We start from the raw sequence: 22,049 nt of genomic DNA, 5'->3' as shown, positions 1-22,049 counted from the left end.
AGACTTTCCTCCGTTTTTGCGCTGATGGGGTGAGGGAGGCAGCTTTCCTTTTATGGGCCCCGGAGGGTCCCTCCTGCTGCGGCCGCTCCGGCACATCTGGCTGGAGGGCCTTGTCGAATAGCAGCATTTTAAGCCGCATCTCCCTGTCCTTCCTTGCTCTGGCTGTTAATTTTGCACAGAAGGAGCATTTCTGCATGACATGGGACTCCCCAAGGCACCTTATACAGTGACTGTGCCCATCAGACGCTGGCATTGCCTCTCTGCAAGACTCACATTTCTTGAATCCTGAAGAGGACATTGTTGTTGAATCTTTCAGTTGTTAATGGGGTACTTAGCACCTCCTCTGTGCTGTTTTCCCCCTCTCGGATAGCCTGCCGCGGCAGGAGGGCTAATGGCCCTAGGCTCCTGGCCTCCGGTGCTCCGCTTGTTACTAGGACTGGACTGAATTCCGTCCCGCTTGTTGTTTCTTGTTTTTTTTTTTTTTTGAAAATAACAACTGGCTAACTTAACAATAGACTAAAGCCGTGTCTACACTTGCACGCTACTTCGAAGTAGCGGCACTAACTTCGAAATAGCGCCCGTCATGGCTACATGCGCCGGGCGCTATTTCAAAGTTAACTTCGACGTTAGGCGGCGAGACGTCGAAGTCGCTAACCCCATGAGGGGATAGGAATAGCGCCCTACTTTGACGTTCAACGTCGAAGTAGGGACCGTGTAGTCGTTGCGCGTCCCGCAACTTCGAAATAGCGGGGTCCGCCATGGCGACCATCAGCTGAGGGGTTGAGAGACGCTCTCTCTCGAGCCCCTGCGGGGCTCTATGGTCACCGTGGGCAGCAGCCCTTAGCCCAGGGCTTCTGGCTGCTGCTGCGGCAGCTGGGGATCCATGCTGCAGGCACAGGGTCTGCAACCAGTTGTCAGCTCTGTGTATTTTGTGTTGTTTAGTGCAACTGTGTCTGGGAGGGGCCCTTTAAGGGAGCGGCTTGCTGTTGAGTCCGCCCTGTGACCCTGTCTGCAGCTGTGCCTGGCACCCTTATTTCGATGTGTGCTACTTTGGCATGCAGACGTTCCCTCGCAGCGCCTATTTCGATGTGGTGCCGCGCAACGTCGAAGTTGAACATCGACGTTGCCAGCCCTGGAGGATGTGTAGACGTTATTCATCGAAATAGCCTATTTCGATGTTGCTACATCGAAATAAGCTATTTCGATGTAGGCTTCACGTGTAGACGTAGCCTAAGAATTTGAAAACTTTAAAGAAAACTGCTAAAACCATTGAATACGCTAACTTGGCCGTAGCCTAGTCGGATTCCGTCTGCAGCCGACGGCAGTTAAGAGGAACTGGCGGGGACCGGATCGCGCACGTGGCCAGGAGCGCGCAAGGGAGAGGTGCGCACCGGCGCATGCGCGGTCCGGCAGAAACTGCTTGGAAGATCCGATCTGCGGCGCCGGGCGAGCCCGACACCTAATGTGGAACACCCACAGGGACACTCGAAGAAGAATTATGGGTGTGGTGGGGGACCCAGTTATTCAGTGACAGGAGACACAGATTGAAGAAGTTAAAGCTTTATAAACTGTTAACACAAATTACTGACAGCACATTTCGAACTATACAAAGTAAATATCCTTTAATCAACAAATTGTATCTGGTTTTACTAGTCATTTGCTAGTTCATTTATAACAAGCCTAATTAAAAAGTTTAAATGACAGAATTTAGACTAGTATGTTTTCAAGCAGCCTTTTTCTTACCTTGTCTAGCTTTGCATTTTGATTGTCAATTTTTTTCATTAGTTTGTGTGCATATAGTCAAATCGATATTTATCGACATTATCCATTATAATTAAATCCTTCCAAACCTATATATAATAACACACAGACACACTGAGTTGATTGGAGGTCTAGTAAGATAATTTCCTCTCCAATTTTCTAAAGATGTAGTTTTATAATTTATAATTAAGATGGTGATCTGTGAGTTAGAAGGTGCCACCTAAGACTGATATATTGGGCCTGAATAGATCCAGTAAGTTTTAGGGAAGTTCACCTAATGAGTGCTTTGGTGCAACATAAAAATAAGAAGATTTTTAAAAATTGGCCTCCAGTTTTCATAGATACACAAACCAGTAGAGTTGATTTGAAGAACTAATTGTGGCACCGTAAAAGAAGGACGTACAGGAAATTTTTACTTTTCTCTTTTTGCCTAAAATAAATGTTAGCAGTGTATTCCAGGAGGAAGACAGTGCAGCCTAGTGATTAGAACAGAATAGACATTGGAACACCAACAGTCTCGCATTTCTGATACAGTGCAATGCTTTTGCGAAGTTATTCCACTTCTCTGTACCTAAGTGGTTGTGACTCTTAAGTGATTTATGTCTGAAAAGCATTTTGAGAGCCTCACAACAAAGGACATTCAAAGCTACAAAATATTATTACAGCAAAACCTGTATCAAGTGACCAAATATTAGTTACATAGAGGAGTAAGCTTGAAAAGGTCAGACAAAAATTGAACTGGAAAACATGTTCCTTTACCTGGAGACAAGCCTTGGTTATTGTAGTTGATCTTTATAGTCGGTCTAAAGATATTATTACCTACTATACAGCAGTGTGCATTTTTGTCCCTCAGCCGAAAGCATGTCCCAGAGTTGAGTTTAAACACTTGTGTGTTTTTATGTAGAATATACTGGATGACCTTCAATTTATGATTTTTGCTCACTGATCTTTGTAAACATCATCTGATTTACAACTCAGACTCCCTATGACCTTTTAAAATTTACTTTTAAAAATAGAGGTTATCTGCAAATTAGCCTTTTATACATTGTAATCCCACAAGTCAAATATCACAGTCCCAATTCAATTACACTAAACCCTATGTTAATTTTAAATCGTGTAACTTAATCGTGGCAAAGCAGGATGGTAAGTTTCAAAATGTGGTTAATGAGGCAAAATATAATGTAGAGTCTGCTACTGAGATCATCTCAATCCCTCAGGTGGCTGTAAATGACCAGGGACAGCCTTTTCCTTACAACTGTCAGGGTCAGATTTAAAAAATAATTTTAAATGCAGTTAGGGACTCAGACATCTGACCTTGACACACTGAAGTTAGATTATTTTCACTAGTGCTATTGAACAACAGCATAATTAAAAAAATTATGTTTTTTTTGCACATACACTATTAGCATTTATTCTCCTGCTGCAAATCATATATGCAAAAGGTATTAGAATTGCAAAATCCAGGGAAGTTAGGTGTATCTTCAAATGCCTATTAAACTAAGCTCTCTATTTATTCTGCCCTCATTCACACAAGTTCAATGCTTTTTAACAAAGCCTCTCCCCTTTGTGTCAAACAGTGGTTTTACTAAATAGGGTGGTCAAGTGGCCAGTTTTCAATCAAACACCCAGTTGAAGGGGGACCCTCCCCAGCCAGGTGAAAAGGAGGGAGCGCAGAGGAGAGTGAGTAACAGAAGGAGGGTGGATGAAGTGGGCAGGGTGGGCTTTGGAAGAAGGAGAGTAGCAAGAGTGCTCACTTTTGTTTGGCCAGAAAGTTGGGAATACTTATTAATAAGAGAAATCTTACTTTTCACAGTGTTGAGACCAAGCTGCTTGGGTCTGACAAACATTTTTATATTTAAAGTCCCTTAAAGGCCCCAGATCTGCACCATTGAGGACAATGGAAGTTTTATCCATTCAGTGGGAATTCGGTGAAAACAAGTTTAAGATTTGGCTCTCCTTCAGAGACTTTGTAGCTTATCATTCTTTCTAGACTTCTGAAACAATTTTCCACAAAATTCAAACACATCCTTGGCCTATCTGCCTTATTAGTTGGATCAAACTCCTTCTCTTCTTCATGCGTGGGGGATACACACAAAATCTTTAAGACTCATTAGTACACAAAAATATTATACTGTGCGAGGTAAACCTGCTGTAAAGGTACCTTCAGAAAACCACATACAGGCAGAAGAAAATGAAAAATTAAGGACGACAGAGGGTCAGTGTTGGCTCATCTATTTAAAACCTTCAACAACCAGGAAGAGGTCTAAAAAGCACATTGAATTCAGAGATGCTGTGAACTGCAAGCATGTGTCTACACAAGTCCCCTCCTTTCAGAAGGGGCATGGTAATGAGGGAGTTTGGAAGATGCTAAAGAGGCACTACCATGAATATGCAACACCTCATTAGCATAATGGTAACTGTGGCGATTCAAAAATTCCGCTTTCGAATCGTGCGCCACCCGTGTAGCCAGGGGCCTTTTGAAAGGACCCCCCCTGGTTTTGGTTAGAAGGGGCTTTTGAAGACTGGGGGGGTCCTTTGGAAAGGCCCACGGCTACACGGGTGGCTTTGTCAGCAGATTTGCATAGGGGCAATACTCAAAAGTCATAAGTTCCTCACAAGCAATCTTCCAGTCTATTCTGACGGGCATTCCTACTCATGGGAGACCAGCAAGCAGTGCCCCTTGGATGGAAGACAGGTGAGGGGGTCTTGAACTGTAGCTACTGTCTCAAATTGGTCTTTAGAGTGGGATGCCTGATCTAAACACCAGTACGTGGTAAAAACATGCGTTGAATTTCATGTTGCTACTTTGCATAGTTTGCATAACAGGAATATGCTCAGATGTACTACAGGTGCAGCAGTGACTCCGGTGAAATATGTCTGTTGAACCAGAGTTTCTACAAGGTCACCCGAGATGTAGCATGCTGTAGGTCCTGTTTATTCAGCGTGACAGCCTGTGCTTGGAAATAGGTTCTCTCTAGTACCTTTCCCATAGGCTATGAGTAGTCTTTGGATTTTTTGAAGAGGTTATTTACTTTTTTTTCCAGGTAAAAGCAGTGTTATTTTAACATCTAGAGCGTGCAGACGTACTTCCTGGGAGAGGAAGTGGGGGTACAGAGTGAACTCCAGAAGGGCAATGTTCTGAATAAGATGGAGTCAGGCATCACCGTAGGTATAAAATTGGGGTGTGTTCCCAGGGTCACCTTGTCCCTATGAGCCATGGTGTAATGTGGTATGACAAGGAGTGGATGGGGTGCACTGGCCCTTCTTGTGGAATTGATGTGTATGAGGAAGGCTGCCTTGATAGACAGCACTCTAAAACACTTTCCTCAGAAGCTCAAAAGAGAGGGGTGGGTATTGGGTTATAGTGGGGAGCTGGGGGTGCCTGGTTCTGGAGAAGGGAAGGGGGATTGCATAAGAGCAGTGTGTGTGTGGGGGGGGTGGGGGGTGGAGCTGGGACTGCCTGGCTCTGGGGGAAGGTATCTGGTTATATAGATTGAGTATGCTATGAAATTGTAACGAGTGCTGAAGGTGATAAAGGTTGCTGAGCACTGCCTTGGAACAATTAACAATTAGACCGTTTTTAACAGTGACCACACAGTGCTCCCAAAGCAAAGCACATTTATTTAAAGACAAAAATGAATGCACAAAACAAAACCAAAAAACCCTCCCGACCCGTCCTACGGAAACCCTGGCATATTGTAGTCTTTCCAACCCTTTGGCAGCATTGGGTGCTCCCGTGAGCAAAAGGCCACATACATTTATTGAATTTTAAAGCTGGCCCCAGAGTCTGTTCTACCCTCAAAAGCCTTTGTTAGCGTCCTCAAACCGGGCACAACAAGTCGGTTTCCCTTCTCCTCAGGAAATCTAAGCCTCAAAGGGCTGTCTGCATAACCCAGCCTTGGGATTTTGCATTACTCACTTCCCAGAGATTTTAGTTACCTGTGGAACTTGACAACCTTCTCCAACTAGTCAAGGCACATCACTTGGCTCACAGCAATACGGAAGAGTTAAACACAACACTCCTAAGATAGACCTGTCTTCATTACACCTCTCATAAATAGGGTACTCTACCCTCTCGTCCCCAGGTTCTACACCTTTATAACCAGGATAGTGGGATTTTGTGTTCAGAGTCCATAAATCTGTCTCCAGATTACAGAGGCTATTTCCTAGCCTGTCACTTCAGAATGCTGCATCCTCCATCTTTCTGAGTTTGCTGCTTGATGGCCCAAGTTCAGTGAAGGAGGAAAAAAGTACCAGACACACAGCACCGCCGGAGGCAGACATTCTGCCGGCAGCATCTGTTGCAAAAATACAGCAGTCCCCATTAAACTGTGACCATGGTTACCAATGTGCCTGAAATACTGGGTGCACACCCCACCTGCAACCCTTCCACTGTCTGAGACTGAAGTAATAACCATTGCACTGATGTTGCTCCACAAAAATCCTTTGCAGATGTTCCACAGCCTCAACCCTATGATTCTGCCCAGATACATAGGATGGCCACTAGGTTCAGAATTCCAGTCATAGCGTACCTCACACGATGGATTTCTATTTAAAAATTAAAATGCCAAGAGAGGCAGAAGGTGATAAACAGGTACAACACTGCAACTGCTAACACTACATATGTCTCATAGAATTTGCCAATGCTTTTTGTTAATATGCCACAGACAGAAAAAAATACATTCAAAACATTTGACACATTATTACTCTATAGATAAACACACAAATCCATGCTCTTTTGAATATTTTTCAAACCATTACAAGCACACTAGCTAAGCTAACAAAGCAGCTAGATTACTTTTTCAGACAGTTTAGTGCAATTTAGATAGGTTTTCAGGTCTCTTTTGTGCATTGCTCCTATAATTTTATGTCAATTGGTGTCACTTTCACTTTTAAAATCTCCAGTAAATCAAGACAATTCCACTTAGCAGTTATATTTCTTCTGCTCAGAGCTTCATGCTCATATTACAGTTGCTGGTTTGAGGCCAAAATCATTAAATGTCTGATAGAATTTTAAACTCATTCAGAGTTATACAATTGGCATTGTATAATTAAACATTAAATAATCCAAGTAATAAAAATCATAGGTCAACTGTCTCTCTGCACTAGACAGCTCCTTTAAGTACTGTCTCACAACTTCCATATTTGTTCTTTCATCAGAGGAATGTCTGTCTTTGAAATTGGGAAATTTCAGCTCTTCTGGAGCACCTATTAGTTGCAAAAAGTAATTGGCATCTTCTTCCAATGTTTCAAATTTTCCTATGAAATCATAGTTGATGAGGCAGGGATAACAGAGTTTGCTGATTTTCTCCCAGTGAATGTCCATTCCTACTGGGCGCTGGGAATCTAACAGATACTGGATGAATTCTTTGAACTTAACTCCCGAGCCTGTTTTCAGTGACTCTTCATGTGCATTGAGTCTATATTTCTTAATAATTGCCTTTCCAAACACTGGGTGGTAGTAGCTGTTTGGATGTTCAAATTTATCTCTGAATGCAGACACCAATCTTTCCATGGGGTCACGTACAAAGATGGCCTTGGTGTACGTATTTAAACGCGTTTGTATCCCTTTTAGGTCATAGCTGTCTAATTTCTTCAGATGCTTTCCATAGTGCACATCATCATGGCTAATACTGTATGCCGAGGAGGCCAGTCCACTGAGCACCATCAGAATCCTTTTCCAGTTGGAACAGCCTGCTTTTGGCACTTCACAGTATAAGATTTTGTGTCTATCCTCCACGTATATTCTGGATACCATATGCACTAGATGGGTTCGAAGCTGGTTCTCACGCTTGTTTTTTTTACACAAATCATAAAGGAAAGCCCTGCGTTTCTCCTGAGTGTCATCCGTGTTTTTCCATCTGTCATCTGTGATTAAACTCTTATTTAAAGGGTGCACTGCTGGTGGTAATTTCACTTGTCTAAGCTGTTTTAGAAGGGATTTAGTCATCTTCTGCTGTTCCGATAATTGTCTGGCCAAGGAGCTGGCTACCTCAATGAAAGGCCTAGGTTTCCTCTGTGAATGTCTGCTTGTGGTTACACTTGTTTGTCGCTTGTTGAGCTTGGCAACAGCACTCTGATTTTTTGGTACTGTGACCAACTCCAGTGGGTGCTGGAACTTCAAATCCTGTAAACATTAAAAAGAATGAAAATTTAAAGCATATTTCATCCTGGCTGACCCCACTCACTTAAAACATTACTATTGTACCACACATGGAAGAGGTATGAAAAATGCATTTGGTGGTATCAGATCTACTTGAGATAGGGACGGAGGCTCACGGACCAGGTTTACAGCCACTCATAGGCTACGTCTACACGTGCCCCAAACTTCGAAATGGCCATGCAAATGGCCATTTCGAAGTTTACTAATGAAGCGCTGAAATGCATATTCAGCACTTCATTAGCATGCGGGCGGCAGCTGCGCTTCGAAATTGACGAGCCTTGCCGCCGCGCGGCGCGTCCAGACGGGGCTCCTTTTTGAAAGGACGCCACCTTCTTCGAAGTCCCCTTATTCCCATGAGCTCACGGGAATAAGGGGACTTCGAAGAAGGTGGCGTCCTTTCGAAAAGGAGCCCCGTCTGGACGTGCCGCGCGGCGGCAAGGCTCGTCAATTTCGAAGTGCTGCTGCCGCCCGCATGCTAATGAAGCGCTGAATATGCATGTCAGCGCTTCATTAGTAAACTTCGAAATGGCCATTTGCATGGCCATTTCGAAGTTTGGGGCACGTGTAGACACAGCCATAATGATGTAAAACTTACTAGTGGCTTGTGATGAGAGAAATGTATGCTTTTAAAGGGATAAGCTATTTAACAAGAGATCCTCTTAACCACCAGGGCTCCAGTAAGTCAACAGCTTTCTTTAGAGATTCAGAACAGCTGTACATGAAGAGGCTGATGAACTGCGGGTCTTTGCCCACGAAAGCTTATGCTCCAAAATATCTGTTAGCCTATAAGGTGCCACAGGACTTCTTGTTGTTTCTGCTGGCTTTATTTATAGGCCCTTCTGTGGTGTGAGCAAAGTTGACTTTCCCAGCCTAGATAACTTGACAGCCACTGAAGCCACTTTAAGCACTTTTATTACCTAATAAATTATTTTGTTAGTCTTTAAAGTGCTACATGACTGCTGGTTTGTTTTGTTAAGGTACAGACTAACACTGCTACCTCTCTGTTATTATTTAAGCACTGTGGCCATGTCCATACTTGGACAAAATTTTGAAAGGGCCATGCTAATGGCCAAATCAGAGAATACTAATAAGGTGCTAAAATGAATATTCAGCACCTCATTAGCATGTTGCCGGCGGTGGCACTTTGAAAGTGCCACATTTCGATTGCATGCAGCTCGTCTACACGGCAGACCTTTTCAAAAGGACCCCACAAATGTCGAAATCCCCTGGTCTGTCAGCTGATAGGAATAAGGGGATTTCGACGTTTGCGGGGGCCTTTCAAAAAGGACCCCCACGTAGCCGAGCCACGTGCGATCAAAACACGGCACTTTTGAAGTGCCACAGCCGGCACCATGCTAATGAGGTGCTGAATATTCATTTCAGTGCCTCGTTAGCACTGGCCATTAGCATGGCCCTTCTGAAGTTTTGGCCAAATGTAGACGTAGCTTGTGTGTATTAGAACTGCTCAGAACAAGACTGGTCAGCACAGAGCTTAAAATGGTGTTAGCAGGTGGTGGACTGGCTGCACTAGCGCAGCGGTTTCCAATTTTTTTTGTTTGCATTTTCAGTCTTGCAATTCCAAGGCTCCAGACACCAGGAAAGATATCATTATGTGCAAGGTCACATTGTGCAGAGCAAAATGGTGCCCTTCAGCAGCATAATCTTGCCCATGCATATATGTGAAAATTTCATCCTCTGCACACTTGGGATCACCACTTGGAAAGCAGTTTGGGGACCACCTCATCTGAGTGCTTGAGGAGATGTTAGAGTAAGCACAAAGGGTGCAAAAAGGGAGGCCCGGGTTTTAAAATAGCTCCTCGGAGCACTGGAGTTTGTGAGATCTATAGGAAAACAATGAGGTCACCTTTAAAGGACTTCTAATCTTAGCCACAAATCGATGATTCATGAGGTAGTTGGTTATATTTTTCACAATCAATCTTAAGGGGGATTTGAAAATTGGCAATTTTGGGGCTACCTCAAAGATGAAGTAGCATTGCCTCTTTAGATTATGTACTGCACCTGTGAATTTTCAATTGGTTAGCGCAGTGGTTCTTAACCTTTACTGGAGCCTGCACCCCTTGGTTTTCAAATTGTGTCCCCGCACTCCTTATCAAAAATCAAAATGGGAGCTGGGAGGGGGGTGCTATACACTTTTAAATGCCTACTAACTATATGTAAAATAGTTTTATGTTATTATTCACCACAACTAATAGTACAGCAGGCATACAAAATATGCAAGTACTACCCAGAGATGTTGCAGAGTCTTGCTGTGGAAATAAACTGCAACCAACATGCTAACAGTTAGCGCTAGCTGAATTCATACACGTTTGATGAAACAAAGTAGTTGTACTTACATGCCAGGGCTTAATTTGTGTTTTCGATGGTTTACCTTTTAAAAAAATCTGGCATGTTTTGCACCCCCAGAAAGGGTATCACGCACCCCCGGGGGTGTGTGCACGCCAGGTTAAGAACTACTGGTTTAGGGAGAGAGAACTGGATGGTATAAAGCTTGTGACTAACATTTTCAAACTGAGCCTACAGATATGCAGTTTCAAGGAGCGATAATTTATCTTGCAATATGATCAGTAAGGAATGAATTTCCAAAAAGGTCACTGAGGAAAACTGGCCAGCTTTATACCCCCTCAAACTCTCAGACGTTAAGAGTCTTAAAGGGCTCGGATCTTATTTCTCCATTTGCCAGTGTAAAATGGTTGTACAGAATTCAGTGAAAAGGAAGGCCCTTTTTCGTGGGCAGTAGAGAGAATTACAAAAAGGCATTTGACTGCCCTAGTTTCCTCTTATCTATGATGTAGAAAGAACCATTTCATGTAAGACAGATGCACGTTTAAAGACTAAGGACAAATTTTCACCCAAGAATGGGGAAGATTCAAGAGACTGGGGCAATGTAAGAGCAAAACAGTCCAGAAGCAGTGAATGATTGTAAGTCCAAGTGGCATTTACATGTCACAGTGAGTGGTGGTGAAACAATGGAATGTCTAGAAGAGAACCACAACCGTTCTGGAACTTAGTGTTCTCTCAGAATACAGAGTAAAATGGTTTTGGTCACAGCAGAAAAGTCTGGAATTTAAAAGATGCAGTTAGGTAAACACCTGGACATTATGTGGCTACAAAATCCTTAGCCAACCTCTGAGGGAGCTTTATTTGATAAAACAAAAAAACAACGTAAAAATATGGTGCGAGAATCCTAGCTAAGGCAGCGAGGGGACTAACATCTTGGAGGAGACTTTTTCATTGGACTGCATTGTTATTGATGTTCCTGCTTTTGCTTTTGCCCAAGATGTTTAACAGCACTTGATAATTTCATTGTTTCCAAAAGGCCAGTGAAGAGAGAAATCAAGAGTTGTAATTGTACCTCATGACTCCCCATCAGCTGAGGACCTAAGGCTCCAGAAAAGAAACAAAGGAATTTGCATCATTTGGACTACATAGTCATATATAAATGAAAATTTGAATACTCTTGATAAAGTAGAAGATTATTAAGTGGTATAATGGAAGACTATATGGGGAAACATTGACAACTGAACAGGCTGGAGTCCATCAAATCAGGAGAAAGGATCGACTTACTGAGGGGACTATCAACTTGGTGTGGACTCTACCCTACAGCAATCTTTCAAAAGAAGCCTTTCTGGAAGATCTCTTCTGAAAGAATTTATTTCAAATGAGTGCATCCACTCACAAAAACGCAGATCAAAAGAATGCTCTGCTCTTTCAAAAGAGAGCATCCACACAGCACTCTTTCAACAGCATGGGCAGGGGATTGAAAAATCAGGCCCCATGAGGACTGCTCTTTCAAAAAAACGGGCCTGTGGAGCGTCTACATGTTTTCTTTTAAAAGAAGCTGTTGAAAGAGAGCGCTCTTTCTGACATGGGACAGGAAAAGTGATTTCAAACCAAAGTACTTTCGAAAGAACATGTTTTGTGTGTAGATGCTCTACAGCAGGCGTGTCCAACCTGCGGCCCGCGGGCCGCATGCGGCCCTGGACAGCTAGTAATGCGGCCCCACAAGATCGTAAACTTTTAACATTATTATGTGATTTATATACATTAACTATATTATATATTTTGTACACGGCCCAAGACTATCTTCACTCAATGTGGCCCAGGCAAGCCAAAAGGTTGGACAACCACGCTCTACAGCATCTTTCAAAAGAGCCCCTCCTTTCTAAAAATATGTTGAAAGAGGAGGTTAATGTAGATGCAGCCTTTGTCAGCTCAGAAGAAGAAAAAAGTTTCAAACAGATATGATGAACAAAGATTTGGTGGGGGTGGGGAGACGAATGAGAACATGGAAACTTCGAAGACAAGAAAAGTACTGCATAAATATGTAAGTATCTTTGTGTTGTATTGTTAATTTACTTTTCTTTTTCCTGTTGAGCTGCATGGTCCAGAGAAGATTATACTGAAGAGTTTAATAAATACTACTGTAATCATCACAAAGAACAGAGTACTTGCCATTTTTGTAGCTATAAGCTATACTTAAGAATGGGAATTGAGAGTTGGGTGATTTTCAGAGACACAAATGGTAGTTAGTATCTAACTTGGAGGAAATTCTCCCTGGACACTCAGAGAAGAGATTAACCACCTCTCCATGTGTATATATAATTGAATAAAGAGCTGTGTTAGCTGGTGGGAACATTAGATGCTTTGCAATAGGATGAACTCAACTTAAGAGGGAAATTCCATCAAATGGGTATTTTTTACACAAAAGAACTGCACGCCGTACCTGTTCCTCTTACCCTCTTCACCCCTGCCTGGTCCCTCTCACCCTTTCCCTCCCTTTCGATGTCGCTCATCCAATTAAATAAACCTATCTTTCAAAAATTGTGGTACTAATGTGAAATTTGATGCCATCATGCTGTTCATTCTATTACGTAGTGAGCTTTCATGGGTAAGACCCACTTCATCAGAATCTGAATATGAAGTGGGTCTTACCCATGAAAGATCATTACCTAATAAATAACTTGTTAGTCTTTAAGGTGCTGCAGGACTGCTTGTTTCTTTGTGAAGCTACAGAATAACAAGGCTAGCCCTCTCAGACTGTTCACTCTAGATATGTTATACTATTTCATTGACAATGGGGCTACCTTGTCTGTTTAGACTGTAAGTCCCTTGGGGCAAAGCCCACTTAATATTCTGTGTTTGTATAGGACTGTAGCACCTAGTGCGGGGGGCGGGGAAGGGGATAAATACCACCCAAAGGCTGCAGCCAGCCTGTCAGAGCCCCTCAGTCCAGCTCTCGAGCTCTGGTTGAATTGCAGGGATGGTCTTGTTCAGAAGATTCAGCCCCACACCCAGGCAGCAAGGTGACCATGACAGCTGGTGATCTGGCCCCAGGAGAGGCTAGCCTCCCCTCCCTTCCTGCACAGTCTCAGTGCTCCAGGGAGCATGGTCAGGCTTTTCGGAGACTTACCAGGTAACCTGTACCCAGACTTACCTTCCCTGGCCAGCTGCTTCCTCAATGCCTCCCTTGTAGGGTCCCCTCACCTATCTTGATAACATTCAGGGCCCTCCATACAGTTTCCACACCCAGATGTGGCCCTCAAGCCAAAAAGTTTGCCTACAACCTGACTTAATACACTAGGGTCCCCCTCTTGGTTTGACCTGAGGCACTACTGTAGTGTACAGGATTAATAATAATATGATAACATTGCCATACCTAGCTGTTATGGTTCCCTGGTGGCTGGGAGCACTGATTGAGTGGCAGTCTGGTCACATACTGTTACAGGATTTTAATGTTTTTGGGACATCGGAGGTAGACTTTTGTGAAATATAATAATGTATGTGTGAGAAATCAGTAGCAGAATGGAGGCTAGAACATTCCAGAACTTTCTGGAGTTCTGGGAGTTTCAAGGTTTGTGGCTCTGCCCCTCCCAGCCCAATATTCACGTATGCTCAATGCTACAAAATGAGCAACGTAAATATCCCAAATAAAAGAGGATGGAGAAAGAACAGTTTAAGATTTTGTATACCCAAAAGGAAAAATCATTCCTGGAGTGAGGGGGGAAAAAACAAAGCACCTTTCATTGGCTTTCTGAAGCCAGGACAGTGTGACCAAGCCTTTCAAAAGCAACCAGTGATACTGAGGGCTTAAATTTTTGGATGCAGAGACAACTCAAAGATATGAGCACCCACCACAAAAAGTACAGTGGGCCCATTCCCTGAATATCCTGCTATTCAGTGTGTTTTAAATTGGGCACTCAAAAATTGAGGGACCCCAAATCACTGACCATTGATGACGATCATGGCCATTATCTGCATATAAAAAAACACAAGCATTTAGGTACAATAATAAGTTTTTAAAAGCACAACTTAAAAACTTGCCAACAATAGTCACGTAACAGATAATTCCAGATTAGTCACTAACAACAACATTTTACAAACTCTCCATTCAGACATGACAGCTACTTCATGGTTGCTTCATACTCAAAGATCCTCTCCCCACAAAAAAGCCCAATCCAACATGGACTTGTAGAAGAACGTGAAAAGAAAATCACTGTAAAGAATAGTGTGTCTCTTGTTGAGACATTTTGACCACTTGGGCTACAGATTGCATGCAACCTACCTGACAATTACAATTAATTGAAATGTTGCCTCCTAAGCAAGTAGTTGTGCAGTCTCTCTCATTACTCACTTGTGTTACTGGATGCATTTGACACAAAGTTGGGAAGTGGCCTGGAGTTCGATGTCTGTGGCAACTGAGAACTGTAGATCTAACCCTCATTTCCCTGTACTTAACTATGCAAAGAGATTTTAAAAACAGCTTTCCTGAACACAAAGGGAAGGAATTTGGCCTTACTGTAACAGCAATAAGCCGCGGTGACCCACATTCTGGCATATGCTGCTGTCTTTCCCTACAGCACCTTCACAAACCTCAATCCGAAGGGAGGAAGGATAGTTTGTGGTTACAACTGGAAATCAACCCACCTTTGCCACTGCTATAAACAGGGCCAATCCCTACCAATGCTGGTGCCTCATCCCCACATGGGAGGTTGTGGGGGCAGAAGTAGTATTACCAACGCTCCTGGACCAGATGCCATTGCACCAAATGGCATCCAGTTGGAAGATGTGGCAACTATGGACAGGAGCAGGGCGGGGTGGGAAGCTCAAGTGATGGCCTACAGGGAGCGGGCAGCAGGCAGGGGCAGTGGTGAGAAGTGCACATGTGGGCTAGAGCAGCAGAGGGCGGTCACTCAGCTGGCTGGAGAGAAATGCTGCCATTTCTCTCCAGCCGCATGCCACATGGCCTCCAGCATCCTCTGGCCCACGCTTGCATTGCTCATTGCTGCCTGGTGAGCAGGAGCTATGTGAGGGAATGGAGCTGGCCATAAGAGCTGGGGCAGAGCCCATGAGTGGGGTTGGGTTTGGCTGGGGGACAGGAGGCCACCGGAGTCCATACACAGGACTGAGCTGTGGGCACCCCAAAACTTGGAGCAATTCTGCGACCTACACAGCTGCATGTTTTGTGTAGTGATAGGGATTGGCCCTGCTTGTAAAATGGGGATAGCACCATCTACCTCACAGCAGTGATGTATTCACTAGTACAGCACTCACATACTACATGGCAGTAAAGAGAACATAGGAACTGGGTAGCGGTATCACAGAATTATCCACTGTAATACATATTCATCAGTAACTGTGTTGGCACTCTTTGGCATTAGCATGCACGTCAACGAATGAATGTATGAAATATCCTCTCTCCTCTCTGGAGGTTGTCTTCTAGATCAGAGCTGAGGCACTTAGTTAAGTAAATTTGCTCTGGTTGCTTGGACTGCACTTAATCTGTAAATGGGAAAAGATGTAAGTAAACATTAGATACCACCAAATGCACCTTCAAAAAGATTTTTTTCAAAGATATATTTGTGGGCGGGAGAAATATTTCCATATTTACAAGGGAAGGTACTTTGAATTTCTGCAACTTCAGCAGGGTAATTTGGACACAGAATCCCACCCCCTACCACTGGTATCTGTTTTAAGTTCCTGGGAAAAACAAATCACAGCAGCTTGAAGGTGAAGAGAAGGTGGTGTTCAACTTATTTATTTCGAACACTGATAAGTTGCTTGCTACCTCCCTTCCTAAGACCCTGTTTGCAGTTGCTTATAACTCTACCAGGCTAACTGTTTTGGCTGATACCTTCCATGACAGCTGAGTTCTTCAGGGATAATTTTAAATAATATAAACTAGAACTGTTAAAAACAAAAAGAAGTCCTGTGGCACCTTATAGCCTAGACACTTCTGAGACCAATGCTAAAATACACTGCTTTGCCTGTATTAAAAAATCCTGTTTGTTTGAAAAGCTCTAGCATCCCCATGCTTTGGGACAGGGACTTCCCAAATTTCAAGGAGGTAATCCAGATGTCAGGGATGTGCATTTTACTCTCGCTGTGAAAATCCACATAAATTTGACCAATTGGTAAGTCTTCGGAAAACTACAATTTGTACTTGCTCAACAAAACAGTGCTAGAGTTCAACAGCTAAATTCCACAAAGATTCCCTCTGGCATGCACATGCTTAGGGCTGAGCAGGCGGTCACTAACTTTGTTTTCCTTTTCTTGGTGCCAACTTCAGAGCCTGGGGTCTGATTTGCAAATGTGCTGGGCACTCATAGGTGGGACTGAAGTAAATGTGAACTCTGCTTCGAATGCATAAAACACTATACAATGATAACCACTCTGAAAACTCAGGTCCCAGGCACCTCAGATTTGGTACCCTTAATTAGTGAATACTTTGAACTTCAATTTCTCTGTACCTCATACATTTTACAGAGGTGCAGATGAATTCATTAGTGTTTGTGGAGCAGTCTGATTCCATAGTGACAAGAACCATAAAAAGCCCACGAGGAAATAACTGTCTTCGGAGCAGGGTCTGAACAGTGTGTAGTACATAAAGTATGAGAGCACACCTTAAACAATGAGTAGAGAACAAAATAATGAATAGCTCATTAAGGGAGCACCATCTGTTTTGTGTGTTGAATGAGGTAGCTATACTGTGGAAACAATAGTATGTGACCATGTAATTAAAGACTATATCATAACACATTTGCAAAAGCAGGCCAAATTAAGGTTGACTGAGCAACCTTAATTTTAGCATTTCCTAAATGAGTGCCTGACTTTGCAGCCTTAATATATTTTTAACATAGATTTTGTGTTTAAAAATATCATATATCAGTGGGGTATTTTTTGTGCCAGTACTTGCTGGTACTGAGTACCGCCACCTCAGCAGCCCCAGCCATAGGATTGGCAGGGGGAAGGTGGAGAGCTGGGAGCCAGCTGAGTAGCGACTCCTTATTATTTTTTTTCTAAACACAAAAAAGGCACTGTTATGTATTGTCAAAACATAACATAGCAAATACAACTTTGAGTAAACTTCTCACAAGTGGTGTAACTCTTTCTGTAACATCTACACTACTTTGCCAGAATTTTATGATATCAGGCTGCTGTCTGATAGCAAGTATTGACTCTGAGAAATGTCACACTTTTACATAAAATATGGCTATTTAGCTGTCTGCAGTATCTTCCCCTGTATTTCACTATGCTCATTATGGAAATACAGAGACTGGTTCACAGCAAACCTTATCCACTAATCTAATACAACTCGGCAAGCTTTTACATATGATCACTATATATCAAATTACCATCCTGATTCTCATGTCATCACCATACATCACTATTCAGTAGGTGGCATCTCAATCCATGCAAGAAAGTTCCATCAGCTCTGTATATGAGTTTAGCTTGTTTCATTTTCATTTCAGACTCACAGATAAGTCAATATATTTGATCCATGTTGTTCATCAAACTTACGTTCTTTTCTCCATACAAGACCAAAATCCATAAGCAGGGGAAAATAGCCTAAGCAACACCAAATAACATTTTGATGCCAGGGAAGAGGGTGTGAGTTTCACTATGGAAAATGATGTACAGATAACTCTAGTGCTCTAGGCAAGCAAAAATATGTTTATATCTACAATGTGGTAATTGGCATACAGAGCACACGTTTACTATATTTATATAAGGACTGTATAAATTAAGAAAAACATTAGATTTTAGGTAATCTTGGGTCAGGAAGTTCAGTATATTACACATTAATCTTTTATTTGAGCTAAACAGAGGAGACCAGTGTTCCTGCCAATTCTTTCCATCCAAGGATGGAATAAATTTTCTTATGTGCACCAAGTCATGTGTAGATGCGCACCACCAATAGAAACACATGCTGCACTGTGGGTGTTCTGCTATGCAGCTGGGTAGTACTTGAATCTCTCCTGGGTGGCTGCCCAAGCACTCTTTTACAGAGAACAAGGGATGAGATTAATATGTAATCTCTCTTTTTTCTGCTTAGATCATTTTATTTGCCTCTGTGCTTTAAGTGACGGATGGCTCCTATTTGTTGATAAATGTATTTTGGAAAGTCATTTACTCTCAGTTTAGTGAGAGTTAAGAAATAACTTTTATGACACTGGTCGGACTAGAAACACACAAACCCCAAACCAAAAATAAGTCTTCTTTCTTATTCTCTCGTGTTCCTAACTCAAAGGAAGCATGTATTTTTAATCACATTCTTACCTTAAAAACAAGTATTTTTTCTCACAAACTTTAGCCCATTTAGTACTTAAGAAACACTGGATAATAATTCAGTATATTACAACATTTCATAACTATAACAATATCAAATACATTTAAAAAGAGAGCTTTATTTCTAAATATTAACATCTTAATAATACATCCAAAACTCAGGTTTGGTTACCCAAGCACTTCTCTGTCTAAATTGACAATAAATGCACCTACATGCTCTTCTGAACAGCCACATGTGGGACCTGGATATCCTGTTAGGCAGGGTTACGATGCACTACTGACTGGGACATTAAAACTCCACTTGGTGGTGCAGCAGAAGGCTGGAGCTTAGGCAGGCACCTTATCTGCTCTGGCTTCATACTTGGAAGTGACTGCCAGGTCCCCAGCAGCCCCTAGGTGCAGGGAGGCTCCATGCACTGCTCCCGCACCGGCAGGCACCACCCCTCAGCTCCCATTGGTCATGGTTCCTGGTCAACAGGAGCTGCAGAGCCAGCACTTGGGGAAGGGGCAGAGCACGGAGCTTAGGGGGCCACAGGGACTTAGCCACCATTTCCTGGGACCTGAAGTAAGCACCACCAGGACCCTATACCACCGACCCACAGTCCTGGCACACAATACCCTTCAACATCTTGAACTGCTAGTGTCTGGGCAGCACCTCCAGCCAAAGGATTTACCCCACTACCCCAATTACTTGCCCCAGCTGTGTAAAAGTGAGTGAGGGTGGAGAATAACAAGCAGGGGGTAGTGCCTTTGTGAAGTGGCAGGGCAGGGCCACAGGGAAGGGGCATTTGGTTTTGTGCTATTAGGATATTAACAACCATACTCTTAGGCCACCCGTATTTAAAAACTGAGCACATAATGTATAAAGTATGGTGGAACAGACTAACTATAGCCTTGTGGGATTTAAATCAGGCCCCAAATCATCTTCACCAGTCTTTTTAAGAGCATATTTTAGGCTGTGAATATCAGGGGGAGTGTAGGGGAGAAGCTCCTCTGGGAGGAGAGGCACGTAAAGTAATGCAGCACTTCTATGAGCATAGCAATATTTTCCACATTAGCGTAGGATGCAATAGGTTCCACAGGGATCTTATGCTGGTAAACAGGGCAGAGACCATTCCGTTCTTATCTGCAAGTAAACACAACCTTTCACTGCAGGAACATATCGTCCAGTTCTTTTAGAAACAGCACGAAGGGGATCAAATGAAAACTAGGTTCAAATAAAGAATATTGATATAAATTCAGCAGTGATACATTCCAAGTGCTACAAAGTGCTTTGAAAGAGAGAGTAAGCTCTCTAGAGTTCTCAAAGCATATACATTTTCCCTCAATCACAATTTGTGTTTCAGTAAAGGTAGGTGACTATCTTTAAATAAAAAAATGTAAAAATATAAATAAGATCGTAAAAGGAGCCATGCTGGTAAGGAGCTGAAACACATCTCTGTCTATCTGCCATCTCACACACAAATTCATCCCAATATCTCATATCTACTCATACACGGTGCTGTCCATCTTTCATGTGCTAAATAAATCACAGTCCCTCTTTGAGGCAGAATTATTATTAAACAGAAGAGTGTTAATGAGCCACAAGACTAGGCCATTTTCTTTGCACAGTGGAGAGAATCCCACACCTATATACACATTATTTTCTTAAATAAAGGATTGTTCTAACCTCAGTATGGATAGCAGGATACTTACAAAGCCAAGTCAGATTACTTGTGGCATTAACCAGTTTGGAAGGAAAGAAGATGATACACGCAGGGATATTAAAGTTCCATCTACAAGTTTGGTCTCTTTTCAGGGCAGAACTAGCCTCTCTTGCCAGTACTGTGTAATTTAAAGTACAGTAGAGAAAATTATATACAGCAAACCCTCGATTTATGCGGAGGTTGTGTCCTGGGCAAGTTCTGCGTAAATCAAATTTCACGTAAACTGGGGGTGGGGGTTAAGGAGAGGCCCAGAATTTCCCTAGTTGGGGGAAGTGGGCAGCTGGAACCTATGCTCCAGCCACCGGCCATGTGGAGCAGCCATGGTGTCCCAGCTGCTTCCGAGCTGCAGTGCAGGTTGGCCCCGGGGCTGCTCCAGCTGTGGTACTGGAGCCCCGGGTACCTCCAGCCGCGGCGTGGCTTAACCCCAGGCAGCTCCACCTGTGTCTGCCCCCAGCTTTGCAGCACCAGGCAGCTGTGAGGCAGGAACTGCCTCCTAAGGAGCCTCTGAGCCAGCTGGCAGCGTGGGGGTAAGCAGAGGGGCAGGGTACGATAAAATGGGATCCTCCTCTGGACTCGACTCATGTTAATATGAAAACACATAAGTCAAGTCTGCACAAAGCGAGGGTCTACTGTACAGGGAAACAAAAGAATGGTTAAGCTGATGTACAGGACTACCAGTATTGGCTCTGAGGCAATGCTGAGCTCAGTCTCAGGCAATCCACAAGTGCCTACGTTTTGGTGAGGTAAGTATATAGTTATGAAGAATGAGGAGTCAAAGCTGGGATGTTAACTTCATAACAGAAAAAAACAGTGCAGTGCCAAAACCACAGTAGTTTCATTTCTACTTGGGAGGACAGATTCATTTTTCTTTCTAAGTGGGGCCTAAACAAAGGTAGAGAAGAAAAACAAACAAACCAACTAACCTGAGGAAGACCCCAGTAGTGAGTTTGGAGGTGCAAGAAACTGGGACTAAAGTGGACAGGGGCCAACTCCCCAACTAGTATATGTAATGAACTTAAAATAATACGTAGGGAAACTTCACATTTACTGAGATGGCCCTACTTCTGCATATGCTGAGAGTGAAGGACGGAACACACATCTCAAAAGGAAGGCTGCAAATTATTGCCTTACACAGGGTTGCTGGGATTGTTACTAAAAGTAGGTCTGACGTGCAAGGAGTATTTTCCTTTCCTTTTCCCCAGAGGTATTTAACACACATCCTCGGTTCTTGGGCTATATACAGACACCAGGATTTACCTTAAGGTTGCTAAGGTAGCACAGAGTAAAGTACATGAAAAATTTCTGACTGCCTTGTTGCTCAAACTGTAGAAGGATCTGGGAAGTGAGAATGCTAAAAACCACAACAAATACGGACAAAAAGAGGGGGCTGTGAAAGCTGGCAGCTGGCTCACAATCTAGTGGAATGAGAGACAGTGAAGGTGGCAAATGGCAACTTTATACCCAACTGCAAAACATGCTGAAAAGCTAGAGAGTAATGATCATGTCGAATATACAGAAATCCATGAATGGGTTGATTGCAATGGACTTCTCTTGAATGTAAGTGTGGTCAGAATTTGGCGGTAGCTGTCAAAAATTTGTCATTGTTGAGTCAGAATTTAACCAAGCAATGGCTCACTGAAGAGGGAAGGGGCTTTGTAGATTTCCTGTCTGCTCTGCAGTTATTCTTGACCTGTTATGAGGCAGCCCCCCCTCCCAGCCATTTCACACACTTATCCCTTCCAGGATGTAATTTAATTTCATCACACATTACTAACATTCCACAGAGTCAGTTCTTCTTCACCAAAAGTTCTGCACCAGATCCTCAACCAGTT

At 43.1% G+C, this 22,049-nt stretch overlaps 1 protein-coding gene across 3 annotated transcripts in view; it reads right to left on the bottom strand.

Moving 5' to 3' along the window:
- Positions 1-1,576: 1,576 nt before the first annotated feature.
- CHST9 (carbohydrate sulfotransferase 9) overlaps positions 1,577-22,049 on the bottom strand; it is a 132,054-nt gene continuing 111,581 nt past the window's right edge. For all 3 annotated transcript variants that reach the window (XM_074987253.1, XM_074987254.1, XM_074987255.1), the window contains one exon: positions 1,577-7,888. In XM_074987253.1, the coding sequence (XP_074843354.1) occupies positions 6,791-7,888 (1,098 nt within the window). In that variant the 3' untranslated portion in view covers positions 1,577-6,790. The remainder of the gene's footprint in view (positions 7,889-22,049) is intronic.

Source organism: Carettochelys insculpta, chromosome 2, assembly GCF_033958435.1.
Source record: "Carettochelys insculpta isolate YL-2023 chromosome 2, ASM3395843v1, whole genome shotgun sequence".
NCBI lineage: Eukaryota > Metazoa > Chordata > Testudines > Carettochelyidae > Carettochelys > Carettochelys insculpta.
This window is presented reverse-complemented; position numbering and strand designations above follow the sequence as displayed.